The sequence below is a fragment of the Lepidochelys kempii genome, chromosome 13 (genome assembly GCF_965140285.1).
Source record: "Lepidochelys kempii isolate rLepKem1 chromosome 13, rLepKem1.hap1, whole genome shotgun sequence".
Lineage (NCBI taxonomy): Eukaryota > Metazoa > Chordata > Testudines > Cheloniidae > Lepidochelys > Lepidochelys kempii.
This window is the reverse complement of record NC_136392.1, coordinates 17,405,608-17,433,307: the sequence shown is the minus strand read 5'-3', so window position 1 is coordinate 17,433,307 and position 27,700 is coordinate 17,405,608. Positions and strand designations below refer to the sequence as shown.

The 27,700-nt window shown below is 44.2% G+C and overlaps 1 protein-coding gene across 1 annotated transcript in view; it reads right to left on the bottom strand.

Annotated features, from left to right (window-relative positions):
* Positions 1-962: 962 nt before the first annotated feature.
* KCNB1 (potassium voltage-gated channel subfamily B member 1) overlaps positions 963-27,700 on the bottom strand; it is a 191,444-nt gene continuing 164,706 nt past the window's right edge. Inside the window, exon 2 of the mRNA XM_073309469.2 lies at positions 963-4,393. Within this exon, the coding sequence (XP_073165570.1) occupies positions 2,375-4,393 (2,019 nt within the window). The 3' untranslated portion in view covers positions 963-2,374. The remainder of the gene's footprint in view (positions 4,394-27,700) is intronic.

The window sequence follows — 27,700 nt, the reverse complement described above, 5'->3', positions numbered from 1 at the left end:
GATGCTTCTGTATGGACAGGTACTTTTATTTATTTTGAGTACCTGCTGTGTAACACTTTGCATGGAATGAGGTCTGTTCTCCTGTCACTAGACTAATTCTTGAGGTCCTTACTCAGTTTGTTCTTTCTGTCTTCTCTTTCAGGAAATTTCCCAGGATTCAGCCTTATTAAGAAGTGAGTAAAAACTTTGAGGAAGGACCTCAAGCTTTAACCCAACATGAGGGGAGTAATCTGGATAATTGCTCTGCATACTGAGGGCAGAATAGATCCAAATATGTGTACAGTACTGTTCCAAGTACAGACCTAACAAAGCTATAGTTACAACCCATAACAATTCCTAAAACATACACGTGCTTATTGCTTTCATCTGTACGTGCTGCATTCATTGTTACTGATAGACAGAAGTATAATATAGAGTGGACAGACAGTTACATTCAGGACCAACCAACAGCTATTTTGTAATAGAAAGGAACAAAATGCACCAGACCCAGATAGTTTATCTTCCTAGAGACGTATTCTTTATAAAGTGACACTATGTACCAAGACCTGTTGCATGCAAATAGTTACACATCACAGCAGGTACTCATAAATATGCATCAAACTCTTATTGATATAAGTTATTTACAGTTTAGCTTTACAATAGAAACAGACAACATAAAGTGTTACTATCACAGTTATCACAGGACGGATTGTGTTTTGTTACATGTGTGTAACAAATCACAGCCATAACAGGAGGCACAAATGAAGACAGTGCTTGTTTAAAGTGCTAGATTCTTACACTCTGGTTTGTTATTCCACCTTCACACATAAAAACACCCAAAAATAAAAACAACCCCCCCCAACAGAAAGTGCTTTTTTTTTTTAATATTACAAATGAAAGAAAAATATTTTCTACACAAGTCAAAATAACTTTATAGAAGGACAATGTTTAAAACCTAAGCTGGTTGCTGTTAGTTGCATTTGTTTAAAATGGTCATTTTTAAGAAAAAGATTGAATATTATTAAGCTGTGTGACCTGATTTGCCTCTCACTTATATCTGTTTTATGCTAGTGTAACTTCATTGGTTTCAATGGAGTCACCCCTGATTTCACCATTGGAAGTGACAGCACAATCAGGCCTGTTGTGTATAATTAAATAAGTCCTGTTTTTGCATATTTAGTTAACACTTGCATATCTAGCCATTCAACATCGACTGAGTGCAAAATGCTTCAGACTGACTCGTTCCTCTCCTCCTACTTTATGAGCTAGATTGAAGCTGACCCCTAAGTGACTATGGAAGTCAGAGTGGGAGGGGTACAAGGAGCCATCACTGCCACTCTTTACACTCTGGTGTAGGGGCCAGCTGCAACACAAGGAGTCACAAGCCTAGAATGCCTGGACTCTCCAAACAGGGCAGCTCCTGGGCCCCTGCCTTCTGCACAGAACAGGCAGTATGGGGTACCGGACTCCTAGTAAGAGGGAGCATGTTACACCCTGTAAATGTGTTGAGCTCTCACTCAGGTGCATTCTCCTGCAGAGCCCTGGAAAAATTCTGGCTGAGTCAGCCAAAGCGCCCCTGGAGAGTCTTACTTCTGCACGGTCGCTTCACACTCCCCCAGTGTGGGCTGTGGCTTAGAAGCCCCTCTCTAGCCCCAGATTAGGTATTGGTTTTAGCAGTGGGCAAGTGCAAGTTTCACTACTTTCTAGGGGGCGTTTTAAATTAGATACAAGTGGTGCAACTCACCCTGATTAGATTTCAAAATAAAACATCAGGTCCTACAGTATCTGGAAGAATTAAACACACACAGGGCATATTAATAATTTATTTCTCTCGACCACTGTTATTTTAAATAGACATAAGCTTAGATTTACCCAAGTGTTCCCTGTTACCTTTAGACACTGTATCCATCAGAAAGAAAGATGCAGATGGGGGCTATCTGGAACAGCTGCCCTGAAGCAGCAAGTATTGTGTTTCTAATAACTTTATACCAACCCCAGTAATTTGTTCCGGAGTTCAAATCTGGCTGCCTTTGGTCTCTTCTACGGAAGTAACACAAATCAGATGTTAACACTTCCAAAAGGAGATCCATCGTACAAGGGGAGTGGACATATATATTTGGTCATGCTGACTTCAATGAAGGACATGAAAGGAGATCAAAGCGTGAGCAAGACTTACAATCTTTATTTTCATTGATGTTTGTAGGATGAATTGGGCAACATCCCTATAGTTGTTCCAGAGAAGGATGTTTTCATAAACCCACACCAGGCCTCCCCTCAGACTTTTAGAAACAAGTGGCTTGCTTCAGTCAAAGTTCATGCCATGCAGAAGCTCTCTTTCGTTGTGTTGACTGTAAAGACATTCCTTTTAACGTTCAACAACTTTTTGGAGCACATGTCAGATGCTTTGATCGTGGGTGTTAGCATGTCCTCCACCACCTGGCAATATATGGACCTCAGGTGAAATGTGATTTTCTAGTCTGACAGTCTCCTGATTGCCCTGGGTTTTTCCAGTGATACCTTCCATGGAGTAAATGCAGTTTTGCCCTATAAACTTCGATGAGGTGGGTAAAGCAGCACTCTCTAGATGGTTCTTCTCCATTCTATAAATGTTATCTTTTTGCTTTAGATAAGCACTGTTTGTAATATTGTACTTGGGACTTACATTTCCTGGAGGGGTTGAGTCGTAAAGCAACTGACCTTCATCATCAGTGTCAGCATCTATATATTTATGTATGCTGGCATCATGAAAGTTGAAGGCTATTGCTATCTGCTTCTCTGGCGATGTTGGGGGTGTTCTAGCACTCGCTGTTGTGTAGACAGAGGTTTCTGGACTGACTAAAGATCGATCAGAGAGTAAGGAACTGTCTGCAGCGGCAGCAGCTCCCCTGTCCTTGAGAGCATCTGGATATATTCTGAGTACATTTGATGCTGGTACTAATGTGCTGTTGCCATCTTCCATAAAGTTGACTTTCAGAGATCTTAATTTTAAAGGGTTACTGCCTTTTACGGAACTGTTGGGACTCTCTATGAAAAATGTAGAGCGATGGCTGCCTTCCGGCTTTGGGTTTATCTCCATGAACCTGGTTCCACTTCTCTCTGCCCTGATTTGCTCCTGAATTGGATTAACACCTCCTTTGCAGGGAAGTGTAGCAAGTGGACTGTGGGAGAATTTCCCAGAGTCAGGGAAATCTGTAGCACAACTTATAAAACTGTCAATGCTTGACATGCTCCTCATGTCAATGATCCCGTCAGCATGGGTGGTCAATAAAGGGACCGTAGGGCCAGGAATGGGCTCCATTTCTAGCTCTTCCTTTTGCTTTCCAGGGTGACCTGTGTTTTTAGTGTTGAGGTTTGGCTGTGACTGAGTCTTTGCCATTTTGTTGTACATGTCCTCCAACTGTTGGACATTCAGGTGCTGAGGACTGGAAGAGGACCGGGCCTTTTCTGGAGATCCTTGTTCCCTAGTTTCAAAAGATTTACTGGAGCTAGTTTCAGAGAGTGTTCTCTTGGTCCATTTCCACTTGCTGGGGGACAAATGATTGTCCTGAACTTTATCCTTTTTGCCCGTGCTTTCTCCATTTTTTTCAACCACAATATCCATCAGTTCTACACTACGGGCAAAAGCATCCTTCATATTCATGGAGACAATGCTGCCATTTCTTTTTGCTCTTTCAAGTGCTTCTCTGCGCTTGATGGCTTTCTCCTGCCTCTTCTGCTCTTTGTAGAACTCAGAGAAGTTATTTACTATGATTGGGATGGGAAGAGCAATCACCAGCACTCCAGCAATGCAGCACAACCCTCCAACTATTTTACCTAAGAGAGTTTTGGGGTAGATGTCTCCATAGCCTACTGTTGTCATAGTGATAGTTGCCCACCAGAAGGAAGCTGGGATGCTCTTGAATTTTGTATCATCCTCATCTTTTTCTGCAAAAAAAACTAAGCTGGAAAAGATCATAATGCCCATGGCCAAAAACAAGATGAGTAATCCAAGCTCATTGTAGCTCCTCCTTAGTGTAAAACCCAAGGACTGTAAACCAGTTGAGTGCCTGGCAAGCTTTAGAATTCGGAGTATCCTCATGATACGAAATATCTGAACCACCCTGCGTACATTTTGGAACTGAAGTACACTTTTGTTTGATTCTGTGAGGAAGATAGTGACATAATAGGGCAAGATAGCTAGCAAATCAATAGCGTTCAGGGGGCCTTTGAAAAACTTCCATTTCTTAGGCGAGGATAGGAACCGCAAGAGGTATTCCATTGTAAACCATGCAATGCACACTGCCTCCACGTGGGCAAGCTGAGGGTTATCTGTGGTTTGTCCAAATTCATCCGTGCCTTGTAGTTCAGGAAGCGTATTAAGTGACAAGGCTATTGTAGATAATACAATGAACATGATGGAAATGATGGCCAAAATCTGCAAATAAAAGAAAAACTAGTTAGTTCATCTCAAAAGATATGCTCCAATATTTATCATCATTGTTAATAATATACAGGATATTTTCACTGACATATCTCAGGCTAATTCTGCCCTTAGTTATACAAGTACGGCTCCCATAAATGCAACATAAGAAAATATGATCTTAAAAGTGTTCACTCTGCAAACTGTTTTTAAATGTGTCTTGTATACAAAGAAGGTTGAACACAGATACTCCAAACCAGTTTGCTCATCTCTACCTATTCAAGGCACTTGTATCAGATAGCTAAACTATCTGGAGGATTGTGAGATAATTCAGAGGAGTAGCTTTGTGTTAGCCATCCACAAGGTACCCATTAAAGTCCACCTGTAGATGAGAGCCAGATTTCCATCCAGTTTGGGGATGCAATTGTGTACGCAAACTGCGTGTGTAGTAGTGCACCCCATTTAATGTACAGATAACATAATTGTGTTCATTTGGTAACTGCATGTGCATATGGCTAATAATACTCACTTGCACGTGTATGCCACACACCTCCTGGGTGTAGTGCTCTGTCCCCTCTAGTGGCACTGAAACCACTTAGAGATGAATGAATCTGCTACAGCCTTAGCTAAGGGCCATGTGGCTTTTAACTCATGCAGTAGAGGCTCATGCATTTAGCTCCAGAGGTCTCAGGTTTGATCCCACCCGCCGACAGCCGAGGTCTGTTGGCATTACACTGGCACAATTATACCATATATGCCACATTTTGAAGGACTAAAACCTATGGAAAACTGGCCTGACTGATTTGAAAGCTGATAAAACTTTCTCAAGATTTTTAAAAGAGATCTTAGAATTCCAAAATATTCCATATTTTGCTTGATCAGCTATTCGAACTCATCATCATAGCCTGGGGAGACAGCTAACTTGCCTGTGAAAATCAAATTGCACAACTTTGAGGTCATCAGGTCAGGTCCGCACCCACTTCCAGAGAGCACACCAGCCTTTAGAAACCCATTCTTGGGACAGAGTGCAATGAGAAGAAGAAAATGGCATGGGGAAAAAAAAGTCTGTTCCTGAATCACTGATTGTGAAGAGACTAGGAAGTGGTAGAGTGCTGGATTACTCTATGCTCATTACAATCTTAAGATTGTGTATCTGAGCTGTCCACCCATAGCAGTTGTATACAGGCATTAAAATAGATTACATTCACTTTTTTTTGGTTTCCCTGCTTTCAAGATCTGATGACATTTTCTTTTAACTTATTTGTGGGATGCTCTAGAGTTGACGGACTATCTGAGATCCACTTTCTCTTGGTGATGAATTAATTCTGCTGCTTGCTAACTGGGTGAGAGGATATCTTGTTTCTTGGGCTACTGGCAAAATATGGATGTGCATTTAAAACATACATATTGATGACTATTTTTTATTCATTGTGCAGCAAGGTGATCCTTTATGCTTACTTTTCTGCTGCCCTGCTTTAAAAACAACATAAAGTCAAAAGCTGCATTGGCTTAATATACCACAGTATACAATGAATTATAAAATCCCATGGCAGGACTTCAACACAATGAGTTGAAAACATGACAAAGAACTCCCTCCTTCCCTCACCCACCTCCCCCGCCAATTTGACTTGTTAGAAATGTTAGCCTTGCTGACAATGACACTGTTAAACCAGTGTCAATATGAAAGCATCAAGAACTACCATCAGGAGCATTAGAGAAAGAAACAATCACATTTTCAACTGTAAGCAGTGCAAATACCAGAGCAATCAGGATGCCCCAAGCTTTTGAACACATCCACCTGCATGGACAAGAGCTAAAATGGAACACGGTGCAACCCAAACTCTTGCTGCTGTCGCAGAAGCACCCATTTTCAATCGCACACACTGCACCTGGCTGTTATTCAAGGAGTGAAAAGTGGATCTGTTCTGCAATGCTTGGAGGCATTGCATGAGTTGGGCTGATGCAGTACACTTCAGCTGTGGTTTTGGAACAGACGTAGATTACATATGCCTTGAAAATAAACAGGTAAAAGAGACACTGCCAGGTAATTTTGGCTCAAAAATGTAAATTTCTTTGGGATTTTTTTTTTAAGTGTTAAAACATCCTTTTGTAATTTTTAAAAGTTTTCATGACTTTTTGCAAAACAATGTAATGCAAAACATTTTTTTTAAATTGGCTAAAAAAAAAATCTCCCCTGTAAATTTTGTAACCCAGGCAACTACGTGAAATGGAACAAATCAACAGAACAAATGGTGAAAAGTATATTGGATTTTTACAATTCCACCACTATCAGTAACTAAGGTATTACTGGCAACATAGGTAGGAAACTTCCCCTTTCTAAGTATTTCTTTCTACTGTTGTTAAATATCACTTTATTGTTAGAGAAATGGAAATGCACGAGTCACTAGAGACAAACTACCAATAGGAAACAGCTTAGAAGTGAATGTAAATAGGTGTGTGAACTGAGTGCCAGTCAGAGGTAATCAGGAATACAATCAAACCATGAACAACAGAAAAGAAACAAGGAATAGAAAAGAAACAAACTACCCCAACCCATACACAACTAATTTTTTGTTTTGGTGAACAAGGCGGTGACAAGTGGAGGAAAATTTCACAGAAACATTTTGATCAAAAATATTGGCACACTGAATTATCAAAAAATGAACCCTCAGTTGGCGAGAAGATAATGTCTTCAGTGTCAGCTCTGACTTGGCACTACTTGACAGATTTTAAGGCCAGAAGGGACCACTACTAAGGCCATGGCTGAACTACAGATTTTAGCTGATGCAAGTTACTTCAGTGTGCAGAAAGTGCGGTGTGCACCACGGATAGGTAGCCCCACGTGGCATGTGCTGCCATCCAGTGTGATGCCTTTTGGGAACTTTTCTCAATGTGTTGTGAGGTAGAGATGACTCTTATGGGGATCACTGAGCGCTAGGGGTCAAATTCCCAGCCTGCAACTTTCTCCATCCCATCATGCCATCTATGTCCCATAATTTCGGTGCCTTTTTTTAAAATCCCACAAAACCGCACAGCACTTCTCAGTGTTCGCCATCTCTGACAGAAGCATGGAGCCCACAGAGCTCTGCACTGTTCTCATTAATGCTGCAAATACAGAATGCATAATTCTCCTGTATTTGTAGCCCTGCACGAAATACCACACCGATGGGGGAGGCGGCAACGTCTTCAAGGACAATTTGCTAAGGGACACAAAAAAATCAAGTCAAGGTGGTTTGTGGCATTCACAGAGTAGCTGCAGATGGTGAGCGCTGCTTCTAGGCCTGAGGAATGAGCACTGACTGGTGGGATTGCATCGTAATGCAGGTTTGCAATGACTAGCAGCGGCCACAGAACTTTCGCCACATTCCCGGATCTGTGCGCCAAGCTTGTCCCAGCCCTCCAGCATAGGGACACCAAAATAAGAGCTGCACTGACAGAGGAGAAGCGAGCGGCGATTACTGTGGACGCCCGAAACTCTGGATTGCTTCCGATCAGCGAGAACTCACTTTGGAGTCAGAAAATCCACTGTAGAGGCCATTGTCATGCAAGAGTTTTGGGCCAATAACGATCTCCTGCTACCCAGGACTGTGACTCTCAGCAATGTGCAGGACAGAGTGGATTGATTTACTGCAGTGGGGTTCCTGAATGGCAGCAGGTGATAGATGGCTCACATGTTCCTATTTTGGCACGGATAACCTTGCCACTGAGTACATGAACAGAGAAGGCTCCTGTTCAGTGGCTATGCAAGCATTGGTGGATCACTGGAGACACTTCACCAATATCATTGTGGACTGGGCTGGTCAAGGAAGATGCACGGTGCTTGCATCTTTAAGAATACAGAACTGTTCAGAAAGCTGCAAGCAGGGAGATCCTTTCCCAACCAGTGGATTACCATTGGCAATATTGAAATGCCAATAGTAATTCTGGGGGACCTCGCCCCTCTGGCTCATGAAGCTGCATATCAGCCACCTCACAGCACCAAGGCAAGATTTAATCTCTGACTAAGCAATTGCAGAACAACTGTTGAATGTACTTGTGGTAGATTGAAGGGACAGTGGCAGTGTTTATTCACTAGATTGGATCTGTGAGAAAAGTATCCCAATAGTTAGCTGCCTGTTGTGCCCTGGATAATATTTGTGAAGCAAAGGGTGCAAAGCTTCTGCAGAGGTGGAGCAGCTGTCTGCTGGCTTTAAACAGCCAGACACAATGGCCACTACAAGAGCCCAGCGTGGAGCTACGCAGTTGAGGGAGCACTTAACAGTCAGTCACGGTAGTGCTCTGTGCTGGAATGTTCGCTGGGCCTGGTGCGTTGGGTGCTGCTAAGAATTGTGTAGTGCTTGCTGTACATTTATAAATATGACATGACTGGGTGTTTTCTTGGAGTTATGAGTTATGTGGTACTTGTTGTACATGTCCACGTACTCTTTGCTTTGAGTACCACTGTGCATTCTGCAATACATGTGGTGAACTAGTAAAGACAATTTTATTCTCTCAAAATAGAACTTTATTGTGTGAAAAAAAAAGCAATGTGCAAAAAACCACAGGTGATGTAATGCAAACTTTTGACATAAATTAATGGAGTGGAACTTTAGAAGTGGAAAGGCAACAAGCATTTCTGTCCATTTCAGTGCACAAATGCAGCAGCTACACAGACACCAGCTGACACTTGAGAAGCAAGTGGTGATCTCACTGTGGAAGCTGTGGTTTTCCTTGCTGTTCCCCAGCACAAAGTACCAGGGATAAAGATGTGGGCCGTGATGCCATGTGGTATTTTGGGGGGCCGGGGGGGTGAGGGCAAAGGGACCAGTGACCATGAAGCTGTCTGAGGCCTGAAAAGGGAAAGGAATTCTGGGATTTTTGGATCTGTAGGTCACCAGGGTCTGCAGCATTTGGGTTTGCTGCCTGAGAAGACCCATTTCCCTCTCCTTGTCCTGCTGGGACTCCTGGACCTTTCTGCTGGCTGCCCTTTCTTTCTCCATGTTGTTGGTCATACTGGCCCCCCGACCCCTTTGTTCATGGTCTGATGCACTAGGTTGCAGGATCTCACTGAACGTGTCCTCCCTAGTACTCCTTTTTCTCCGCCTCATCAGGGTTAAGCATTCTGCAGAGGTGGTGGGGGCACTCCTCAGGGCCACCATGCCAGAAGCTGCTGATAAAAACACAGAGATGTACCACTGGATTTACAGTCACAATGTAAAGGGGAAAATAAGTTTCACACCTCCCTTCTCTTATTTCCATAAACATATTTAATAAGAAATGATTACTGAAACTTTAGCTTTGGAGGGCCTCTCCACAGCACCGGTCTCCAGCTCCCAGCCAGGTGAGTATGGCCTGCTAGAGTTAAGTGCACGGGAAGGATTTTCTGTTTCATGAAGCAATAAAATTTCAGTCCCTATTCCATGGGTGTGAGCACAGGGCAATGGCACTGAATACTGGCACTGTTTTCCACAGCCAGTGGTGATTTGAGCTAATATCTAACTCCTGAGGGCAACAAAGGCACAGAGACCACAGCTACTACTGGCATCCTGAAGCCTCCAAGCCTCAGCTGCCACTAGCCTGTTTATTGCAATGGTGTCTGGCAAACTCATTGCAGAGTGGTATGGGACAGTGTCTTTAAAGGCAGCCATCCCTATGGGAGAGGATTGCAGAGAACCTCCATGGAAGTTTCAATCAACATCTCTCAAGAGGATAAAAGGGACTTCCTTATGTACATAAAAGAAGTGCTCTGCATGCCTCCTTCCCCCAACCACCCTGCCTAATCCAACAGGGAAATGAAAAGCAGATGCCAACTCTGTTTCTGTTTCATGTTTCTGTTTGTTGTACTGCTACTTCTCCTTGTGTGAGTAAAACAATGAACAGTCAATACCCGTGTTTTGTTAACTTGGCGATGGGCTGGGTGCCCTCTTTAAATTTACACATGGTAAGGAAAAATGCGTGCACACAGTTACCCAAGTTCCTTTCTTCTTCATCAGGCTCATACGTGCTCATCTGGTAGGACTGACTAGACTGAGGCAGAGTCTTGAACAGGTCCTAGCTCATGATATGGCTGGAGCCTGCTGCTGCGTCTCCCTGCTCCCCGGCCCCTTGCTGTTCATGGCAGGGATCTCTGTCTTGGGCTTCTCCAGGGTATTCAGGGTGGTCTGTGGGGTGTTAGTGGGATCTTTGTCAAAAACGGCATGCAGTTTGTGATTAAAGCAGCAGGTCCACTGGGCACCAGCACATCCAGTGCTGACCTGCCTGTCCTTGTGGTATGCCTGGTGAAGTTCCTCTGCTTTTACACGCCACTGGTACAGATCCCTGTTGTACCCCTTTGCCAGCATCCCCTGAGCAATCTGTTTGTAGATGTCCACATTTCTACAGCTGCACTGCCTCTTCTTCCCACAGGCCCAGGAAATCCAATATCTCCTGTTTACTCCAGGCAGAAGTGTGTCTAGTGAATGGAGCTGGCATGGTTGGTTGGGCAGTTGAGCACAACAAGGTTGAGTTGGTAAGAATGCTTGCCACGCTGAGCAATCAGGAAAAGGCATTTCTAAAACATGCTGGGGGAGGGGAGGAGCTTAAAAAGGGATGAGCCCCCTAGGCAGTGGAGTTTACAACTGTGATCAGAGTAGTCGCAGTTCCATTGTGGGACAATGTCTGGAGGACTGTTAGGGTCAACCCAGGTCATGCAGTGTTTACAGTCACACCATGTTGACTTCAGTTGGTTGACCATGGTGCCACTTCATTCGGGGGGGTGGTGGTATTACTGTGTCACTGTACCTGGGTGCCTATGTCAGCCAGAGACAGATCTTGCTTTCTGTTGTGATATGCACAAATAGGTTGATGCAAGGTGATTTATGTCGACCTAACTTTGTAGTGTGGACCAGACCTTAGTTTGACCTCCTCTACGATACAGACCTCTAGACTTTCACCTAGTAATACCTGTAGTGGATGAACTATTCTTCTCTTCTCTTCTATATAAATGAAATGTAAGCCCAATAGCTTGTGGGATGAACTAGGACATAACTTTTAGAAAGACTGTGAGCTTCCCAAGTAAGTCAGCTGTAGAGAGCAGAATGGAACCTAGGCATTCTGGATCCTAGTCCCCTACTGCATAAAGAACTGCAGTAAATCATAGCTGGGGAATCTAAGCAAAAGAGCAGTACATGATAGCAATGGGAATGTCCACAAAGGATGGAAGAGGTGCAAAAAAGAGTCAGAGGAAGACCAAAGGGCTGAAGGGGCACAGAGAAGGCTGTGAGAGCACTGAATGAGACCAGGGAAGATTAGGAGAAAGGCATCCATGCAGAGGACTGGTGTACAACAAAAAGTTTGGAAGAATGCTGGGATGAGGAGACACATTCAGAGAGGCATAGTGGAAGCACAGGAAAAAAGCTCAAAGAATTACGGGAGCAGTAGGTTCCAAATTCAGACTCAAAAGTTGAAGTCAGATATTCCAAGAGGAAATGGAATGAAATCCAGAATTTTACTATTTCAGTATTGTTATTTATTTAGTAAAAGTGCTTTCTCAAAGAGCAAATAAATGGCATTGTAAATCAGTGAATAATTTCAGGTAAGACTGTTTTAATGTTTCTTGTTGTGATTTCTTTGGTTAGACCCAACATTTCTGAATGTGTTTGGGATGTTTTAAATGGTAATTCCTCATTGCTTGATGGGTTTAGTCTCTACCCATTATATACTGAAGGATTTTTTCATAGACCTTGATATGTCTGGTGTGTTTATGTCCTTTACCTTCAATTCAAATATCAATCACTCCACCTTTACTCATTGGATTGCATCCAGCAATAATTAGTGTCACATTTTTATTTCTTTTGATGTACTTTCCTGCTTTGAAGATCAAGGCAATGCCAGGTGAATGTTAATTTGAGAAGTAGCGCATTAGGGGGTAGAATTAGTTTTTGGTTTATCGGCTCTGGTCACTGAGCTAAGCAGTAAACAAAAGAAGCCAGTTATCATTTCTCCTGCAAGTCACAGCAAGATGCCACCTGAACTACTAAGCTATATGATTTCCACTTTTTTGATCTACAACCATTCTTTGTCTTTAGGAAGCTCATTAAGCTATGTGCAGCTTTTAAAATTAAAATTGTGTAAGCTCTCCTGAAGTGGGTAAAAGAATGTACATCATGAAATGTACATAGAGCTGTCAGGGATAACATTCTCTCTTCTCTCTCTGATCTGTCACCATGGTATCTGGTTAAGATGGACAACAATTATCAACCAGCGAATGCACCAGGTGAGTGCTAGTTGAGTAATCTCAGATCTAGATTACTATCTACTATTAGATTACTATTGTTTCTACGTATTGTTACTACGATTACTATTGTTATTGTTATCAGTTACTGAGGAATGATTGTGTTTGGTGCCATACAGATCTGGTCTCTATTCTGAGGTGATTGCAATCTGAACTTCTGCTATACTACAAAAGTCAACCTGGGAACAGTGATGTATCCCATCACAACTGGAATGGGCTGTTTCAGGGCAGTTTTGAACATGGTCAGGTCCCATCTGTAATGCACGATAGAAGTGTGTCTTGGCTGTGTTGGAGAACAGCTGTGCTGCCATTTGGTTCCTCAGCAGGGCTGAAGAGGGAGGATGGGTTGTGATATGGGAACCATCAGCACTGGGAACAGAGCACAGAACGTGAGCAAAGATGTCAGTGAAGGAACAGGGAGTACATGAGATGGTGTCACAAAGGAAGGGAGAAGCTGCAAAGGAAGCAGTGAGGGTCAAGGACACATCAGAGAGAAGACAGAGGCTGTCGTGGAAGTGGGGAGAAGGTATGAGAAATGGGAGGAGTGGGAAGGGGACCATTAAGAAGGCTCCACTGCTTCCCCCTAACCCTGTGACCATGGATCACATTTTAAACAGCCTGCTGAATCAGTTGTGATAAAGCCCTTCTGGGAGAGGTAGGCATATCTTCAGGAGCTCTTTCTCTAATGGGAAAACCAGGCCTCTGCAACACTGTGTACCTAGGGGCGCTCTGGACTCAAGGCAGCAGTAATTGCCTTTCCATTCCATTCCCAACCCTACCCACCTCCCCTTCCTTCTGCCTTACTCCTCCTTTCAGTGTTCACGGCTGCCTGGCGGCCTTACTACAGGCTGGGAAAAGCCATTAGGTCCAATTGTGACATAAGCAAGAATAATTCCACTGAGGTGAATACAGTTCTAGCTGCGTCAGCCTTTGACGACTGGAGCCCAGTGTCCTTCAGACCTGCTCCTGAGCATTAACCCTCTTACCAACTAGTGAATCGGCTGCATATCTGCATTTCTACAGCCAAAGGGTGTCTCTGTTTCTGTGTGCTACTGACCTGCAGCTTCACTGCTATGGTATTTGAAATCCTTCAAAAAGACTGTGAGTGATTTAGCTCTGGGGAAAGGTCGTGGACTGACAGCCCTGAAACTGAAGTCCTTTGCAGCAGAAATGCAAACTCTGCCTTCGTTGCACCGACAGCTGGAGAGGTGAGAGGGGATTCTATATCCATGGCCTAGTCAGTTCTCTAGCTCTCGCGGGAACCTGTTTAGTATTATTATTGGTATTACCATAGCACCTAGGAGTGGTGCGTATGGTAGTGCCCAGGGCCGGCTCTACAGTTTTTGCCGCCCCGAGCAGTGAAAAACACTGCCGCCGCGGATGGCAAAGGGGAGAAGCTGCCACTGAACTGCTGCCACGGCCGGCGCCACTGAGGGGCTGCTGCCGAATTGCTGCGGCGGCGGAATCACTGCCGTACTTGGAATGCTGGTGCCTGGAACCAGCCCTGGTAGTGCCAACAGGCTCCAACTAGGATGAGGGCCCCATTGTGCTCGGTGTGGTACAAAACACATCGTCTGAGCTAGTCCCTACTCTGCAGAGCTTACAGTCTAAATACAAGATGGACAAAGGCTGGGAGTGTGAATCAGAGGCATAGGGAGGGGAAGTGACTTGCCCAAGGTTGCACAGCACGTCAGTGGGAGGGCCAAGAACAGAACCCACATGCTCCTGATTCTCTAGCCACTCCCCTAACAGCTAGACCAAGCCATCAGCCCAAACCAGGTGCCCATTAGGGCCAGTTATGGTAGCCCTAACAGTCCAGGTCTGAGTGGATCTGTATCCCCAATACATCCCAACAAGCTCACAAACCCAATTCACATGTGGTTGATATAATGGCAAACACACAATTCCTGCCAGGCAGGGTTTCAAGCCCCTTCAGCTAATTGCACTGGCTCTTAATGATATTGCTGTATTGGAATGTAAGTCACAATAGTTACAGGCAGAATTCCAGGGACACAAGGAGGCAGTAGAATCCAGAAAGCTTTGCCTACACTAAATTGTTCCCACCGCTGCAAAGATTTAAGTGAGCAAGCCTCGGATTGAATGTCTGTGACGGTTAGTGATTAATTAGGGTTCAGTAACCTTGGGGAAAGCAGAGCAAGATTTGTTAACAGATATAAGCACGCAAAATGCATGCCTGTTGTGTATGTGTAATTATCACGTGTGCACATATGGGCTGGTTATGTGCAAATGAGCCTAACAAGCCAACTGTGCACCCAGTCTGTGCATGCAACTGCTGTACCCAGGCCCAAAGATGCACTGGATTCACATCAATGCATGAAACTACTGTAACCATGGGCAAAGATGTTTCACATTCCCATTTGTGCACCATGTTTGTTCTTGAAAATTTGGCATGAGACCCCTCATAAGCCTGTCGTGGTGATCATTCTTGAAACATTCCTTTAGTGCCAATTCCTGCTCACTTTCTGTGAGTAACCGCATGGGATCAGGATCAAGCCCATTGACCTTGTGGAGGGTAGTGATACAGGCAAGATGAGCAGGGCTTGGCCCTTCGACGTGTCCCACCTAGAAGGAAATCTGCTCAAGAATTTCTTGCTTCTCTCTTCCCCTTCCTGGCAGCAAAAGTTTACAGGCAGCAAAAATTAGGAGCAAACTCTTTCTTTCAGTATGGAATGGGGGGAGTCTTATGGAGGGAGGGATCTGGTGAGCATTCAGGCCTTGGGATGCTTATCACAGTATTATTGTTTGTTATTTGTATTGCAGGAGCACCTAGAGGCCCCAGCTGAGATCAAAGACCTGAACATTTCAAAGCAACCAACCGAATCTGGATACCCAATTCTCACTAGAAGGAATGGGAAGTGGATGTCCAAATTCCATAGGTGGCTTGAAAAAAATCTCAGCTGAACCTTTTGAGCTTTTTCTGCTAATGCCCCTCACCCCTTTTTTGGGTGTGCGTATATTTAGTAGCAGAGAAGATCCAGCATGGGAGGCGGGGAGAGGGAGAGAACAAGTTAGCATTTGAATATAGATCCAGTATTCTTGGAAATTCTGTGAGAGAATTGTAATGTAATTGACAAGCCCAAGAGCGCTTTGGTCTAATGCCTTTTTTTTTTTTTTTAACTTTTTAAAGCTCCAGAGAGGCCCGCAGAAAAATAAACTTGGCACCAAAAACAAGTTTCATTCTTGAAACCTGACATTCCATTTGCTAAGGGATTTCCCCCCTCAGTCTTCTTAGTTCTTTAAAGAAACAATATACTTTTACTCAGTATAGTCCATAGCTCTATTTCCCCTTTACCGCCATCCCCGACTACAAATAGTTCTCTGTCCACTCTAGAGCTAACCAATCTTTGGAAAATACAGAGCAGTGTGTGGCAGGAGTGACACCATGTGCCATATACATGCCAGGGCTATGTTGTAGATGCAGATGTGCAATCAAAAAGTCCCTGCTGCTAGTTGGTCAGCCAGGGTCCATACAGATTTTGGCTGTGAAAACACACAGGCACTAGCCTGAGACCCCTGCAGTCCCATAGACAGGAGTTAGTGGTTTAAGGACAAGAGCAACTGCTTCAGGGGTCAAATGGGGACACCTGGTGGCAGTCTGGAGAGCTGATACTTTTCTCCCCGCAGGGGGCCAGCTTGTGCTCAAGGGGACTTAAGCACATGGTGAAATGCTTTCCTGAATCAGGATCAAAACAGACTCCCTTTCATAAAGTCGGACAGTTCATCCAAACACTCAAAAGGACTTCACAGCCATTAATGAATGACGTGTCCCAACACCCCTGGGAGGTGTGTAGTACTGTTTTTACCCTTTACGCAGACAGAGGGTAACATGACTTGAACCAGAAGCCAGGAATCCTGACACCCAGTCCCTTGTTCTTAACCACTGCACACACTGCCTCGCAGCTATTTATGGGGCTGGTGACAGGCTTCCACAGCCTTCGAAAATCAAATAAGAACCTCCTACTTGTCTAAATGCAGATATGCAGTCAGTACTTCTCATTCTTACACATCTTTATCCAGATCCTCAACTGGTGTGAATCTGTGTAGCCCCATTAATTTATCCCAATTTACCATCTGGCTCTTTAGTTCTTCAATCGCCCAAATACATAGACTAATTTCTACAAGCCATTAAGTTTGCCCGTGTTGTTCTATGCAGACTAGCACACCCTGATACTGAATGTTACTACATGACATTTCATTGCCTCTTGTGTGATTACAATATTTTCAAAATATTAATGCACAGCTGAGGAAAATGACTGAATTGGGGGCCTAATGCTTGCTAGCCTGATAGCTATGCATATGTAATCTGTATATGTTGCTCTCAGCTAGATTGAATGTCAAACCTGCCTGTACTATCTGTTGCCCGCCGGTGGTTAAATACTTCTACACAAGCTACACTACGGGTATTTCTAAAGTGCGAGTGAGTACATAGGTGCATCTTGTGTAAGGCTGAACCCTTCTACTCATTCACAAGCATGAATGAATCATGGCTTGAATAGCTATAACACCACAAGGCAACTGTTTTTATGATGTTCAATTTTCTGTTCCTCGACACAAGAAGAGGCAAAGCTATGGACCCGCTGTAGAAATGTGGCCATCTATGAGCAGATTGCATGGGGGATGCAGGAGAAGGGGTACTACAGGGATCAGCAGCAATGCCAGGTGAAAGCAAAGGAACTACGGCAGGCACACCAGGAGGCCAGGGAGGACAAAGGTTGCTCTGCTGCTGAGCCACTGACCTGCCGCTTTTACAAAGAGATGCATACCATGCTTGGCAGAGACCCCACACCCCTGCACACCCCTGCACACCCCCCCTGTGGATACCTCCAAGGAGCCTGACTCACAGGCCTCTGGCATGAGCAGCAAGGACGAAGAGGCGGTGAAGGAGGAATAGAAGGACAATGGAGACATGCGACTGGGGGGCTCCAGCTATGCCACAAGCCAGGACCTCTTTGAGACTCGACCGCAGTCCAGCCAGTCCCAGCAGTCGAGAATGGGCAAGCCTGATATAAGGGAAGGAACCTCAGGTAAGTGTGTAAATGATATGCCATTACAATGACGTACTGAGGGCACCGCCAACTTAGCAGGACATAGCTGCTGACTGTTCATTCATTTACTCATACTAGAAGAAGTAGCAGTACCACAAAGAGAGGGGGAGAGCTTGTATCTGCCTTTCATTCCCCTGTAGAGTTGGGGTGGGGGGAAAGTGATGCAGAACAATTGGTTTATGTACACAGGGTGTCTCTTGAATCCTCCTGAGAGATATCGATGAAAATTTCATGGAGGTACTCTGCAATCCTCTCCTCATCCCGGTTTCTGGGGATGGCTGCCTTATTTCTTCCTCCACAGTAGGACATTTTCCCATGCCACTCGGCGATAATGTCAGCAGTAAACAGGCTAGCAGCTTAAGGGCCAGGTGGCTTCAGGACTCCACCAGCAGCTGTGCTCTCTGTGTGTCTGTCACCCTCAGGAGTGAGATATCAGCTAAAATCACCACCGCCTGTGGTAAACGGTGCCATTGGCATATACTCATAGTTTCATGCAACTGAGAAATTCCCCCTCAGTTTCCTCACCCCTGGGCAGGCCATACTCTGCATGAACAAGCACTCTGCAGCAGAAGTGTCAATAAGCAAGTCTTGTGTAAAACTTTAGGGGAGTAAAGGAAGGGACTTTCACTTTCCATTGGGGCTATACAGACTGCGGTACCTCTGTGTTTTATTTGTAGCTGCTGACGGTGCGGCCTGGAAGGGTTTCCTCTCCACACCCGTGGAACACTTGAGCCAGATATGGAGGAGAAAGAAGAGGACTTGTTCAAGTGGGCCTGCAAGCCAGTGCTGCATCAGACCATGAGCAGAGGGCCTGGAGGATAAATACTGCAGTCAATAGGGAGAAGGAAAGAGCAGACAGGCAAAAGGCCCAGGAGGCCCAGCAGGAAAAGGAGAGGGAGATGCATCAGGATGTAATGGGCCTTCTCCGGCAGCAAACACAGATGCTGCAGACACTTGTGGTCCATAGAGAGCTCCAGGACAGCACCTCCCTACACCCCCCCACCCCCAACATTCCACATGGCATCAAGGGCTGCAGCCCTACCCCTACCACTCCACACCGGGGGATATTAAGGACAACCACAGCTTCACATACCCTGATCTGTGAGAGCTACGACTGCTGTATGTGTAGCTAAAATGGATGTGAATGTTCCTTCTGCTTCTTTAAACTCTGTTCCATACATTTATTCAGACTGTAGTGTATTTTGCTTTTAACTTGCACAGAACTTCTTTAAGTGTTTCCGTTTCTCAATAAAACAGCAACTTTCCCCCCTTTGCTTCACAGATATTATCCAGGGCACAGCAGGCAGCTATCACCACTGAGATAACCACTGCTCTTGCTGAGCTGGTAGCTGAATCTTTCCTTGGTGCTATCGAGATGGCTGGTGTATGGCTTCATGAGCCAGGGGAGTAATGGGTAGGCGGGGTCCCCTAGGATTACTATTGGCATTTCAATATCGCAAATGGTAAGCTGCTGGTCAGCAAAGGAAGTCCCTGCTTGTTGCTTTCTGAACAGTTCTGTGTTCTTAAAGATGTGAAGAGTCATGCACCTTCCCTGACCAGCCTACGTTGATGTCGGTGAAGCATCCCTGGTGCTGCACCAGGGCTTGCAAAACCACAGAAAAACAGCCCTGACTGTTGATGTACTCTGTGGCAAAATAGGACTATACGTGCTGTCTTTCAGTCCACCACAGGTCAGGAACACCCACTGCAGCAAATCTATCCACTACGTTCTGCACATTGCTGAGAGTCACAGTCCTGTGTAGCAGGAGATGATTAATGGCCCTGCACACTTGCATGACAATTGCCCCCAGCAGTTGATTTTCCAACTCCAAAATGACTTCCCCTGACCTGTAACAATCTGGCATTGCAAGTTTCCACAGGGTGATCACCACGGAACTCTCCACTGTTAGTGTGACTCTCATTCTTGTGTCCCTGCACTGGCGGGCAGGGGCAAGCTTGGCACACAGACCCAGGAACGTGGCCTTGCACATCGGAACATTCTGCAGCCACGGCTCATCAACCCAAGCCTCCATTACGATGCAATCCTATCAGTCACTGCTTGTTTCTCAGGCCCAGAAGCAGTGCTCCACTGTTTGCAGCTGCTTTGTGAACGCCACCAAGAATCTTGAATTTGTTCTTGCTGTGTCTGAAAGCAATCTGCCCACTTTATGCAAAAAGTCTCATTACAAAGCTTGTAATCTACTGAGTGTGTTCATCCTATTTGTATGCATGTATCATTCTTGTATCTGAAGCTAGAAATATGAAGGTCCTATTGTAATTGTGCAAAGTGCAGGCCATTAATGGTGGTTTAGAATCTTGATGGCTCCCATTGACTAGAACAATTGGTTGTAAATGGTTTATTTACCTGAAAGTCTTCCTGTATACCTGTAAGCCAGCCCAGGGAGAATGGAGGCTGGGGTCTCACAGGACATGTGGTCATGTCACTTGATACTGGAATCCATCTTAATCTGGTACTTTTCCATTTAGAAGGAGGGGTGGGGACCCAGAGAGACAAAAGATTTCCTGCCTTGTGCCAAAGCTATTAAAGGGGGTGGAAAAGAACAAAGGAGGCTGCAGTCATGAGAACACCCCTGCTTTCCACCAAAGATGTCTGCTGGAACTAACAAGGACTGTACTGGGGAAAGGACTGGGATCAGACTAGGAAGGAGTCTAGTCTGTGAAAGAAGCTTATTGGAACATCTCTGAGGGTGAGATTTTACCTGTAAACAGTTTCTTGATGTAGTAGGCTTAGACTTGCGTGTTTTTGCTTTATTTTGCTTGGTGACTTACTTTGTTCTGTCTGTTATTACTTGAAACTACTTAAATCCTACTTTTTATACTTAATAAAATCACTTTTGTTTATTATTGAACCCAGAGTAAGTGATTAATACCTGGGGGAGCAAACAGCTGTGCATCTCTCTCTATCAGTGATATAGAGGGTGAACAATTTATGAGTTTACCCTGTATAAGTGTTACACAGAGTAAAATGGATTTATTTGGGGTTTGGATCCCATTGGGAGCTAAGTGTCTGGGTGCTGGAGGCAAATAATCTGTTGAGCAGTTTTTGGTTAAAGTCTGCAGCTTTGGGGACATGGACCAGACCTGGGTTTGTGTTGCAGCAGGCTAGCGTATCTGGCTCAACAAGGCAGGCTTCTGGAGTCCCAAGCTGGCAGGTAATCTCAGCACATCAGGTGACAGTCCCAAGGGGGTCTCTGTGACCGAACCTGTCACAATGTGTACCTATAGAGAGACCCTAAAACAAGTTGTCCTGAGGCAGATAATTCAGCCATGAAATGCACAGGGGTTAATATGACAAGGAAGATTAACTCCTTCTGGCTTTACATCCAGCAAAGAGGACCATGCATGCTGTGGGTTCCACTGCCATTGGGACAGCATGTGCAGGGAACTGTGCCGCCTGACTGCTGTGTAGACACACCCTGAATGGAGCATATTTAGACCAGCCCAGTTCTTTAGGCAGTGCACCACACCACACACAAGTGGTAAGGGGATGGTGGTTTAAAGGACTGCTGATAACTTCTAGAGACTTTGCAAAGCATTCTGGGCCAGATTTCTAGAATCTCTCCAATCATGTATTGAATTTGTGGGAGCAGTTCTTGGGCCTTACTGTGCAAATGGTCACTTCTGCCCATCCTTGCACCCATTTCCTTGATTTGGTCCCTGTGGTTTTAGGGTATTTGCCGAAAGACCCCTATCCAATAGGTTTATTTACCTAAATAGTAGAGATGGGCCAGGAGCCAAACCTATGCCAGACATCTATGCCACCAGCTTGGGGGTTTCAAAATCCAGATAAAAAATTTATGTTTGGTGTTCACCTCTGCTGCACAAATTTCAGGATTCAGTCAGTAATGGAAAGAAATAAAGCTGAGACACCAGCCCAGCTCCAGGTTGTGAGGTAGGGAGCAGAAGTAACTTAGACCCCAATACTCAAAGATATTTAGGCCCTAACTCCCATACCTTTGAGGATCTGAGCCTTAGAGTCTAACCAGGGACAGAATTTAGGCAAGGCTGCCAGTATCACTGCATCATGATTTTCGGGGGGAAGGTACTCATTCCATTTTGGATCAAATTCTCAATGGGCCTTCTTAAATGCAGCTGCAGTATTTACAGATGCAGCCGCACTTGTACTTATTCAAACACCAATTTGTTGGTGCAATTCAGAATTTGCACATACAGTCACCAGACCTGCATGAAGTGTGGAGCCAAATATTGCACATGTATACATTTAAGGAAGCCTGATGAAAAATTGGCTATATTTGCACAGGATTAATCAATGTTAAGAATACTTAGCACTTACCTAAGTGTTACAAACATTAGTTAATTATTCACTGCGATCACCTTGTGAATTAGGCGAATATTCTTGCTCATATTACAGATGGGGAAAATGAGACACAGAGGTGAAGTGACTTAGATGAGATCCCACAATGAGTCAATATCAGAGCCTCGTTTTTAGATCTCAGGAGGTTCCTAGCTCCTAGTCTTTTGTTCTGACCCCACCTCGGGTTCTCTCTATCTGCTTCTTTTCTCTCTGTAATTCCTGTATTTATTTTGTGTCTGGCACACAGAGCCTGTATCAGACGTAAAGCCTTTGATTTTTAATCCTGGACACATATTTTCGTGCAATCGTTCCAAGCTGAGGTCCCCAAAGCTTTCATCTCACTCTGCTAGATCATAAAGCCCTTTGTTAGGGTATTGATACCAATGCAAATGAAAGTGTTTTAATCTCAAGCGCAGATGGTTCTTCTCTTTGAAAATACTAACTGCTGGGTGAGATGTCACATATTTAATAAATACCAACAACTGCATACAAACCAAAGCAGCTTAGAGCTAATCCTTGGCAATTAATCATTCATTTTAGCATGAGGCCCTAGTGAGTAATAAATAGAGATAGTAGATATGGAGTCTGTTAAAAGGGGGAAAAATCAAAACAAAACAATTACTTACATCAGCATTTGAACAACAAAGTTTGATAGCACCTCAAATAAACTATTTTGGTGCATTCTACATAGGCATCTAGAAGACGAAAAATAAAGCACTGGCGCTGAATATGTACTGGCTTATTTGTAAGACTCTTAATTGAGCTAAAATACCCTTTTAAGTGTCAGCTGGCAATCTTGAAATCTCTTCACTTGTGTGCTAGCTGACTTCCTATCTTAGTGATGGGAGCAATATTAACGGAATAAATAAGCTCTTCAAAACCACAGGAAATAAACACCTGTTACCTCTGTACAGCCCCTGGCTTCTTGATCTTTTCCAAAACTTTCACAATAGTACTTATCATGTACATCCCAAACAGGGAACTCTCAGACAAAGACCAGCAAAGAAATTAACCTGCTCACACAACAAAAGACAGACACAAGGGCCACTGTGTCAGCCATGAGCAGCCAGTGCTCTGGCCACATCCTCATCCCCAGCATGCTCCATCCAAGAGGGCCTGCAAAATGAGCCAGCAAAGATTCATCTATGCTGGATCTACGTCGGGGGGAGGGGGGGGCGGCCTTATGAGAAGGACATTCCTTTTAGGGCCCCTTTGCCATACTGGAGACCTGGAGCACAGATTTTATTTCTCTATAGTTGATCTACTGAATTTTATCAGTTAAGACAAAGTCCACTGAAACCTTTTGGTAAACAGGGATGTACCACCTTCTGGTGTGTGGCAGGGGGTGGAGGGAAGGTTTTGCTCTGAATGGCAGACTAACATTGCTGCATTGTATATTGTATTATAATTCACACACAGAACAGCAAAGATGAGTGTCTAAGATTAAGGGAGATGATTCACTTCACCAGCTTTCAGAGTATTTTGTATTATTCTTTGTTTGTTACAAGGTAATGTAAGAGGATACCATCCTATGCAGAAATTAATCACAAATGTACCCCTTTGCAAGGTTGATCCTTCTCTCTTTCTTAAAATTGAGCTGGTTTCCAGAGCAGCAGATTTTGGAATAGCAAAGATGAACCTTTCTTGAACTTTGCTGCATTAGAAATGTTTTGTCCCTGCCCCCAAGTCCACAGAGGATAATGCTCAGTATAATTTCTTTAACTAGTGGGGCCTCCTAGTAGCTGTTTGCCAAACTAACATCAACATCATTCCTTGGCTAACAAAGTAACTGGGGGAAGGGTATGTAAAGGAGCCAAAGTTTCTTTTTTCCAAAAATAGAACTTGTCATCTCAGTGATCCACACAATTCTGATGCCTTGGGAAACTTGGAACTGCAGTTCCCTTTCAAATACACTGCTCCTGCATCTGAATGACTAACCAACATGCTAGTCCTGTGCCTGCTGCATAAATGGTTTTGTTATATTTTAAAGAAAAAACAATATTGACTGAAATTCAAGCCCCTTAACCTTTGCATCCAAGGGCTAAAACCAAGGGTCAGGTTTGCAGACTTTGTGTATGCAAAACTGTGGGTGGCTAGAATGCTGCACTGGGACTTAGGAGACCTGAGTTCTAGGCCCAATTCTCCTGCTGGCCTGTTGGGAGATCATGGACACAAGTCATTTTACTCTTGGTGCCTCAGTTTCTCCCTCTGTAAAGTGGGGTATGTGATAATAACCTCCTTTGTTATTGCTTTGAGATTTACTGAGGAGAGCTAGGTATTATTTTGTGCATTTAACTTGTGAATGCAATTACTGTAATTAAAAACAGAAAAATTGTGAAGGTCTTGATCTTTCAGATGACTGGTAGTAGGTTATGAGAGCTTTTCACTTATGGTCGCTGTTTCCAGTACAACTCAGATAGGTGGTGACCAAAAGGTGCCACCATGCTTAGTGGCCTAGGTGGAATGAGTTTTTCTGTCTCAGGGCAAAAAGAAAAGGAGTACTTGTGGCACCTTAGAGACTAACTAATTTATTTGAGCATAAGCTTTCGTGAGCTACAGCTCAGCATCCGATGAAGTGAGCTGTAGCTCACGAAAGCTTATGCTCAAATAAATTGGTTCGTCTCTAAGGTGCCACAAGTACTCCTTTTCTTTTTGCGAATACAGACTAACACGGCTGTTACTCTGAAACTTGTCTCAGGGCAGTTAGCAGTCTATATATGTCTAACTACATATATGGACTTGGTCTGGTTTTGGTTTTGCAAAAGAAAAACCAAGGGAGGATTGGGTTTAGGTTCCATTTTTATTGTTCCCCCAAAGTTTCAGCCAGTTGTTCGGCTAAATGGTTCCATTTTTGACCCACTGCTCTTTCGAATTTCCGAACATGGCTCTTCAATCTGCAGTTACTACTTTTGAATCACAGCAATAAAGCTGCTATAAAGATACTGCAGCTTGGCAAGTCCTTATTATGAGTAACAGCTGTACATCCGAATACACTGGAGAGGGGTGGCGTTTTGTTTAACCCTTGACTGTTAATGGTTCTGTCATCGCAGAAGTCAAATCCCCTCTCCTGAAGCTCTGATGCCCTCAATCAGATAGCTGATCTGGATGGGTCAGAGTCAAAGTATTAATTCCTCTTACAAGGTCAGATAAAAGCCACCCTGTGAGTTTATCTAGCCACTGGATTATGCTCTGTCTACAGTCAGACTGAATTATCCCTAATTAGCACTGTCAGACACTTCAACACTCTGTTCTTCAACCAAGAGAAACTAGTAAAACCCTACCTTCTGGTGGGCAGCATTTAGGTCATTTTTAAGCAAAGTCTATAACTAGTTTGTTTCACTCCTGCTGATTTCTGCTCAGTTGTCGATCCCCAACAGTCAGCTTGTCTGCACAGACATTGTGATAGATCCACAGGGAAGCCCACATTTCAAACAGAGCCTTCTTAACAAGGCACCCACATCCCACATACAGACACTAAATGCCATCTGAGTGCTGATTTGAACAAATTCAGGATTCTCATATGAGCTCACAGACAGATGTTAATACAGAAACCACAGTTAGGAACTTAAAAAATAAAACAGCAGGAGGACTTGACATTAGAACACAGTTCAGATCTAAGGCTTTGGTCAGGGATGTTTCTTGACCTAAATTCAACCGGCTGATGGTCTCAGACTAGTTTGGTGTGGACGAGTGTCCACAGCACATAACTTCTTGAAGGCCGGACATCTCTGCTTGTGAAAGACTACATTTAGAAATAAAAAAGTTGTGGACTCATGCAATTTTATTGTGGGTTTCATGATATTAAGGGTTTTCTTAAAGCTCAAATTCCTGTTGTCATGTGAATATGTGAGACTCTAGTTCATGTGGAGAACTAGAGAAGGTTCAAGGTGGAGAAAGGCTTGAGAACCTTAAAGGCAAACAAAAAAAGAGCCCCAATTTTTATATTTTAAAAATCTTTTGATTTCTGAGCCAATCTCATTATTTTTGGAGGGCCTGACTCATGATTTTTGAACATTAGCGGTTGGCAATACTGAAATATGATGAAGGGGAGATGTCCAGCCTGGGATCTTCCTACCGATCAACTCACGCCTCATGATTTGTTGGTAGTTGCTTAAGAACAGGCGATTTTTATATCATGCACAAAGGTACAATTTTAAGTTTGCAAAGACCAAAGGTTGCATATTTGCATGCTTAAATGTAGGCACTCCAAAAGGGCCTGATTTTCAGAGGTGTTGATCACGCTGATGCTAATGGAAGTGCCAGGGACTTGCAGGTGCTCAGGTCCTCTGAAAATGAGGACATTTATAGGAGATGCCTAAATTTGGCTTTGGGACAGATTTTTAAAGCAATTGGAGCTAAGTTTTTAAAAGAGCTCTGCTCCCATTTAGGCACCAAAATGAAGCAGTGAGTGTTTCAGAAGTATCCCACACACAGCAGCTCCCACTGACAACAATGTGGGGTGATGAGCACTTTTGAAAGTCACTTAAGATCCACCCAGATCCTCAAAGGTATTTCGGCTTTGAAGATCTGGGGGTGGGGGCTGCTGGGGGCCGAACTCTTGCTAATCTGGCTGTTAGGCACCTACAGAATTAAAATACTGTAAGTAAGAGGAGCGGCATACCAAGGGGGAAATCATTGTAAGCAGCAAAATAAGAAACAATAGATTCAGTCTAAATTAGGACCCAATGAAAAACCAAGTCTAGCAGAGGACTGGGGTTTAGAGGAATGTCAAAGGGACGCAGCGCCTTCACTGGTTCAAATCTAGCACAGGGGAGAAGTAAGTGAAAGTCACAAACACCTGAGGGCTGTCCTGTATCCTGTGTGAAGTAAATTGGCAGTCACAATCCAGTTCTGAGTGGACAATCCCAGCAGAGAGGCCAATAATAGAATGGGCTTGTTATTCTCCTCTATTTCTTGCAAAAGAAAAGGCTTTATCAGCATAACCCATTTACTCATAGGTGGAGCCGGAGAGCAGTGTGTGCAAATTAGCCTGGCAGCTATAGGAATGCTCCCCCGCCTCCCCGCCGCCATTCTCCTGCTTCACCTGTAGAGGAAGCCAAAGAACTACTTGCCCCAACGCTATTTTATGGAGCTGCCTTTACTTCTCCCTCTCTCCATCTCAGGGTTTCTCTTCCTCTCTCTACTGGTTGAGTGCTCACGGCTAGAGGGTATGACTGGCCTCCAAAGCCTAATTTTCTGGTTCCTGAACCCCTGCCTCGTATATCTGACCACTGCCGCTCTTGCAGGGTGGTTTGGAGTCCCACTGTCCCACAGCAGTAAGTGTCTATGAACCAGGACCTGAGAGCTTCCTGTATTCAGTGCACTGGTTCCAGAGCCCCCTTTGGGAAGCACATCTAACTACAAAAGTATTTAAAAATGGAATCACACGAGCTGATATGATAATTTAAGTGTTATGTAGAGATCAGCCTGAGCCACAAAATTCCCATCTGTGTTTTGAACATTCCAGTGGTTGGGAGGTGCTCAAGTCTGGGGTTTAGGGTCAGCCTAGTATAGAGTCAGGGGGTGGCTGTGAAATTGAGGGGTGGGAATGGAATCCCGGGGTTCTCGGGGAAGAGTTCAGATTTATTGGTTCATAGATTTCAAGGTCAGAAGAGACCACTGTGATCACCTAATCTGGCCCCTTGCAAAACACAGGCCATAGAACTTCC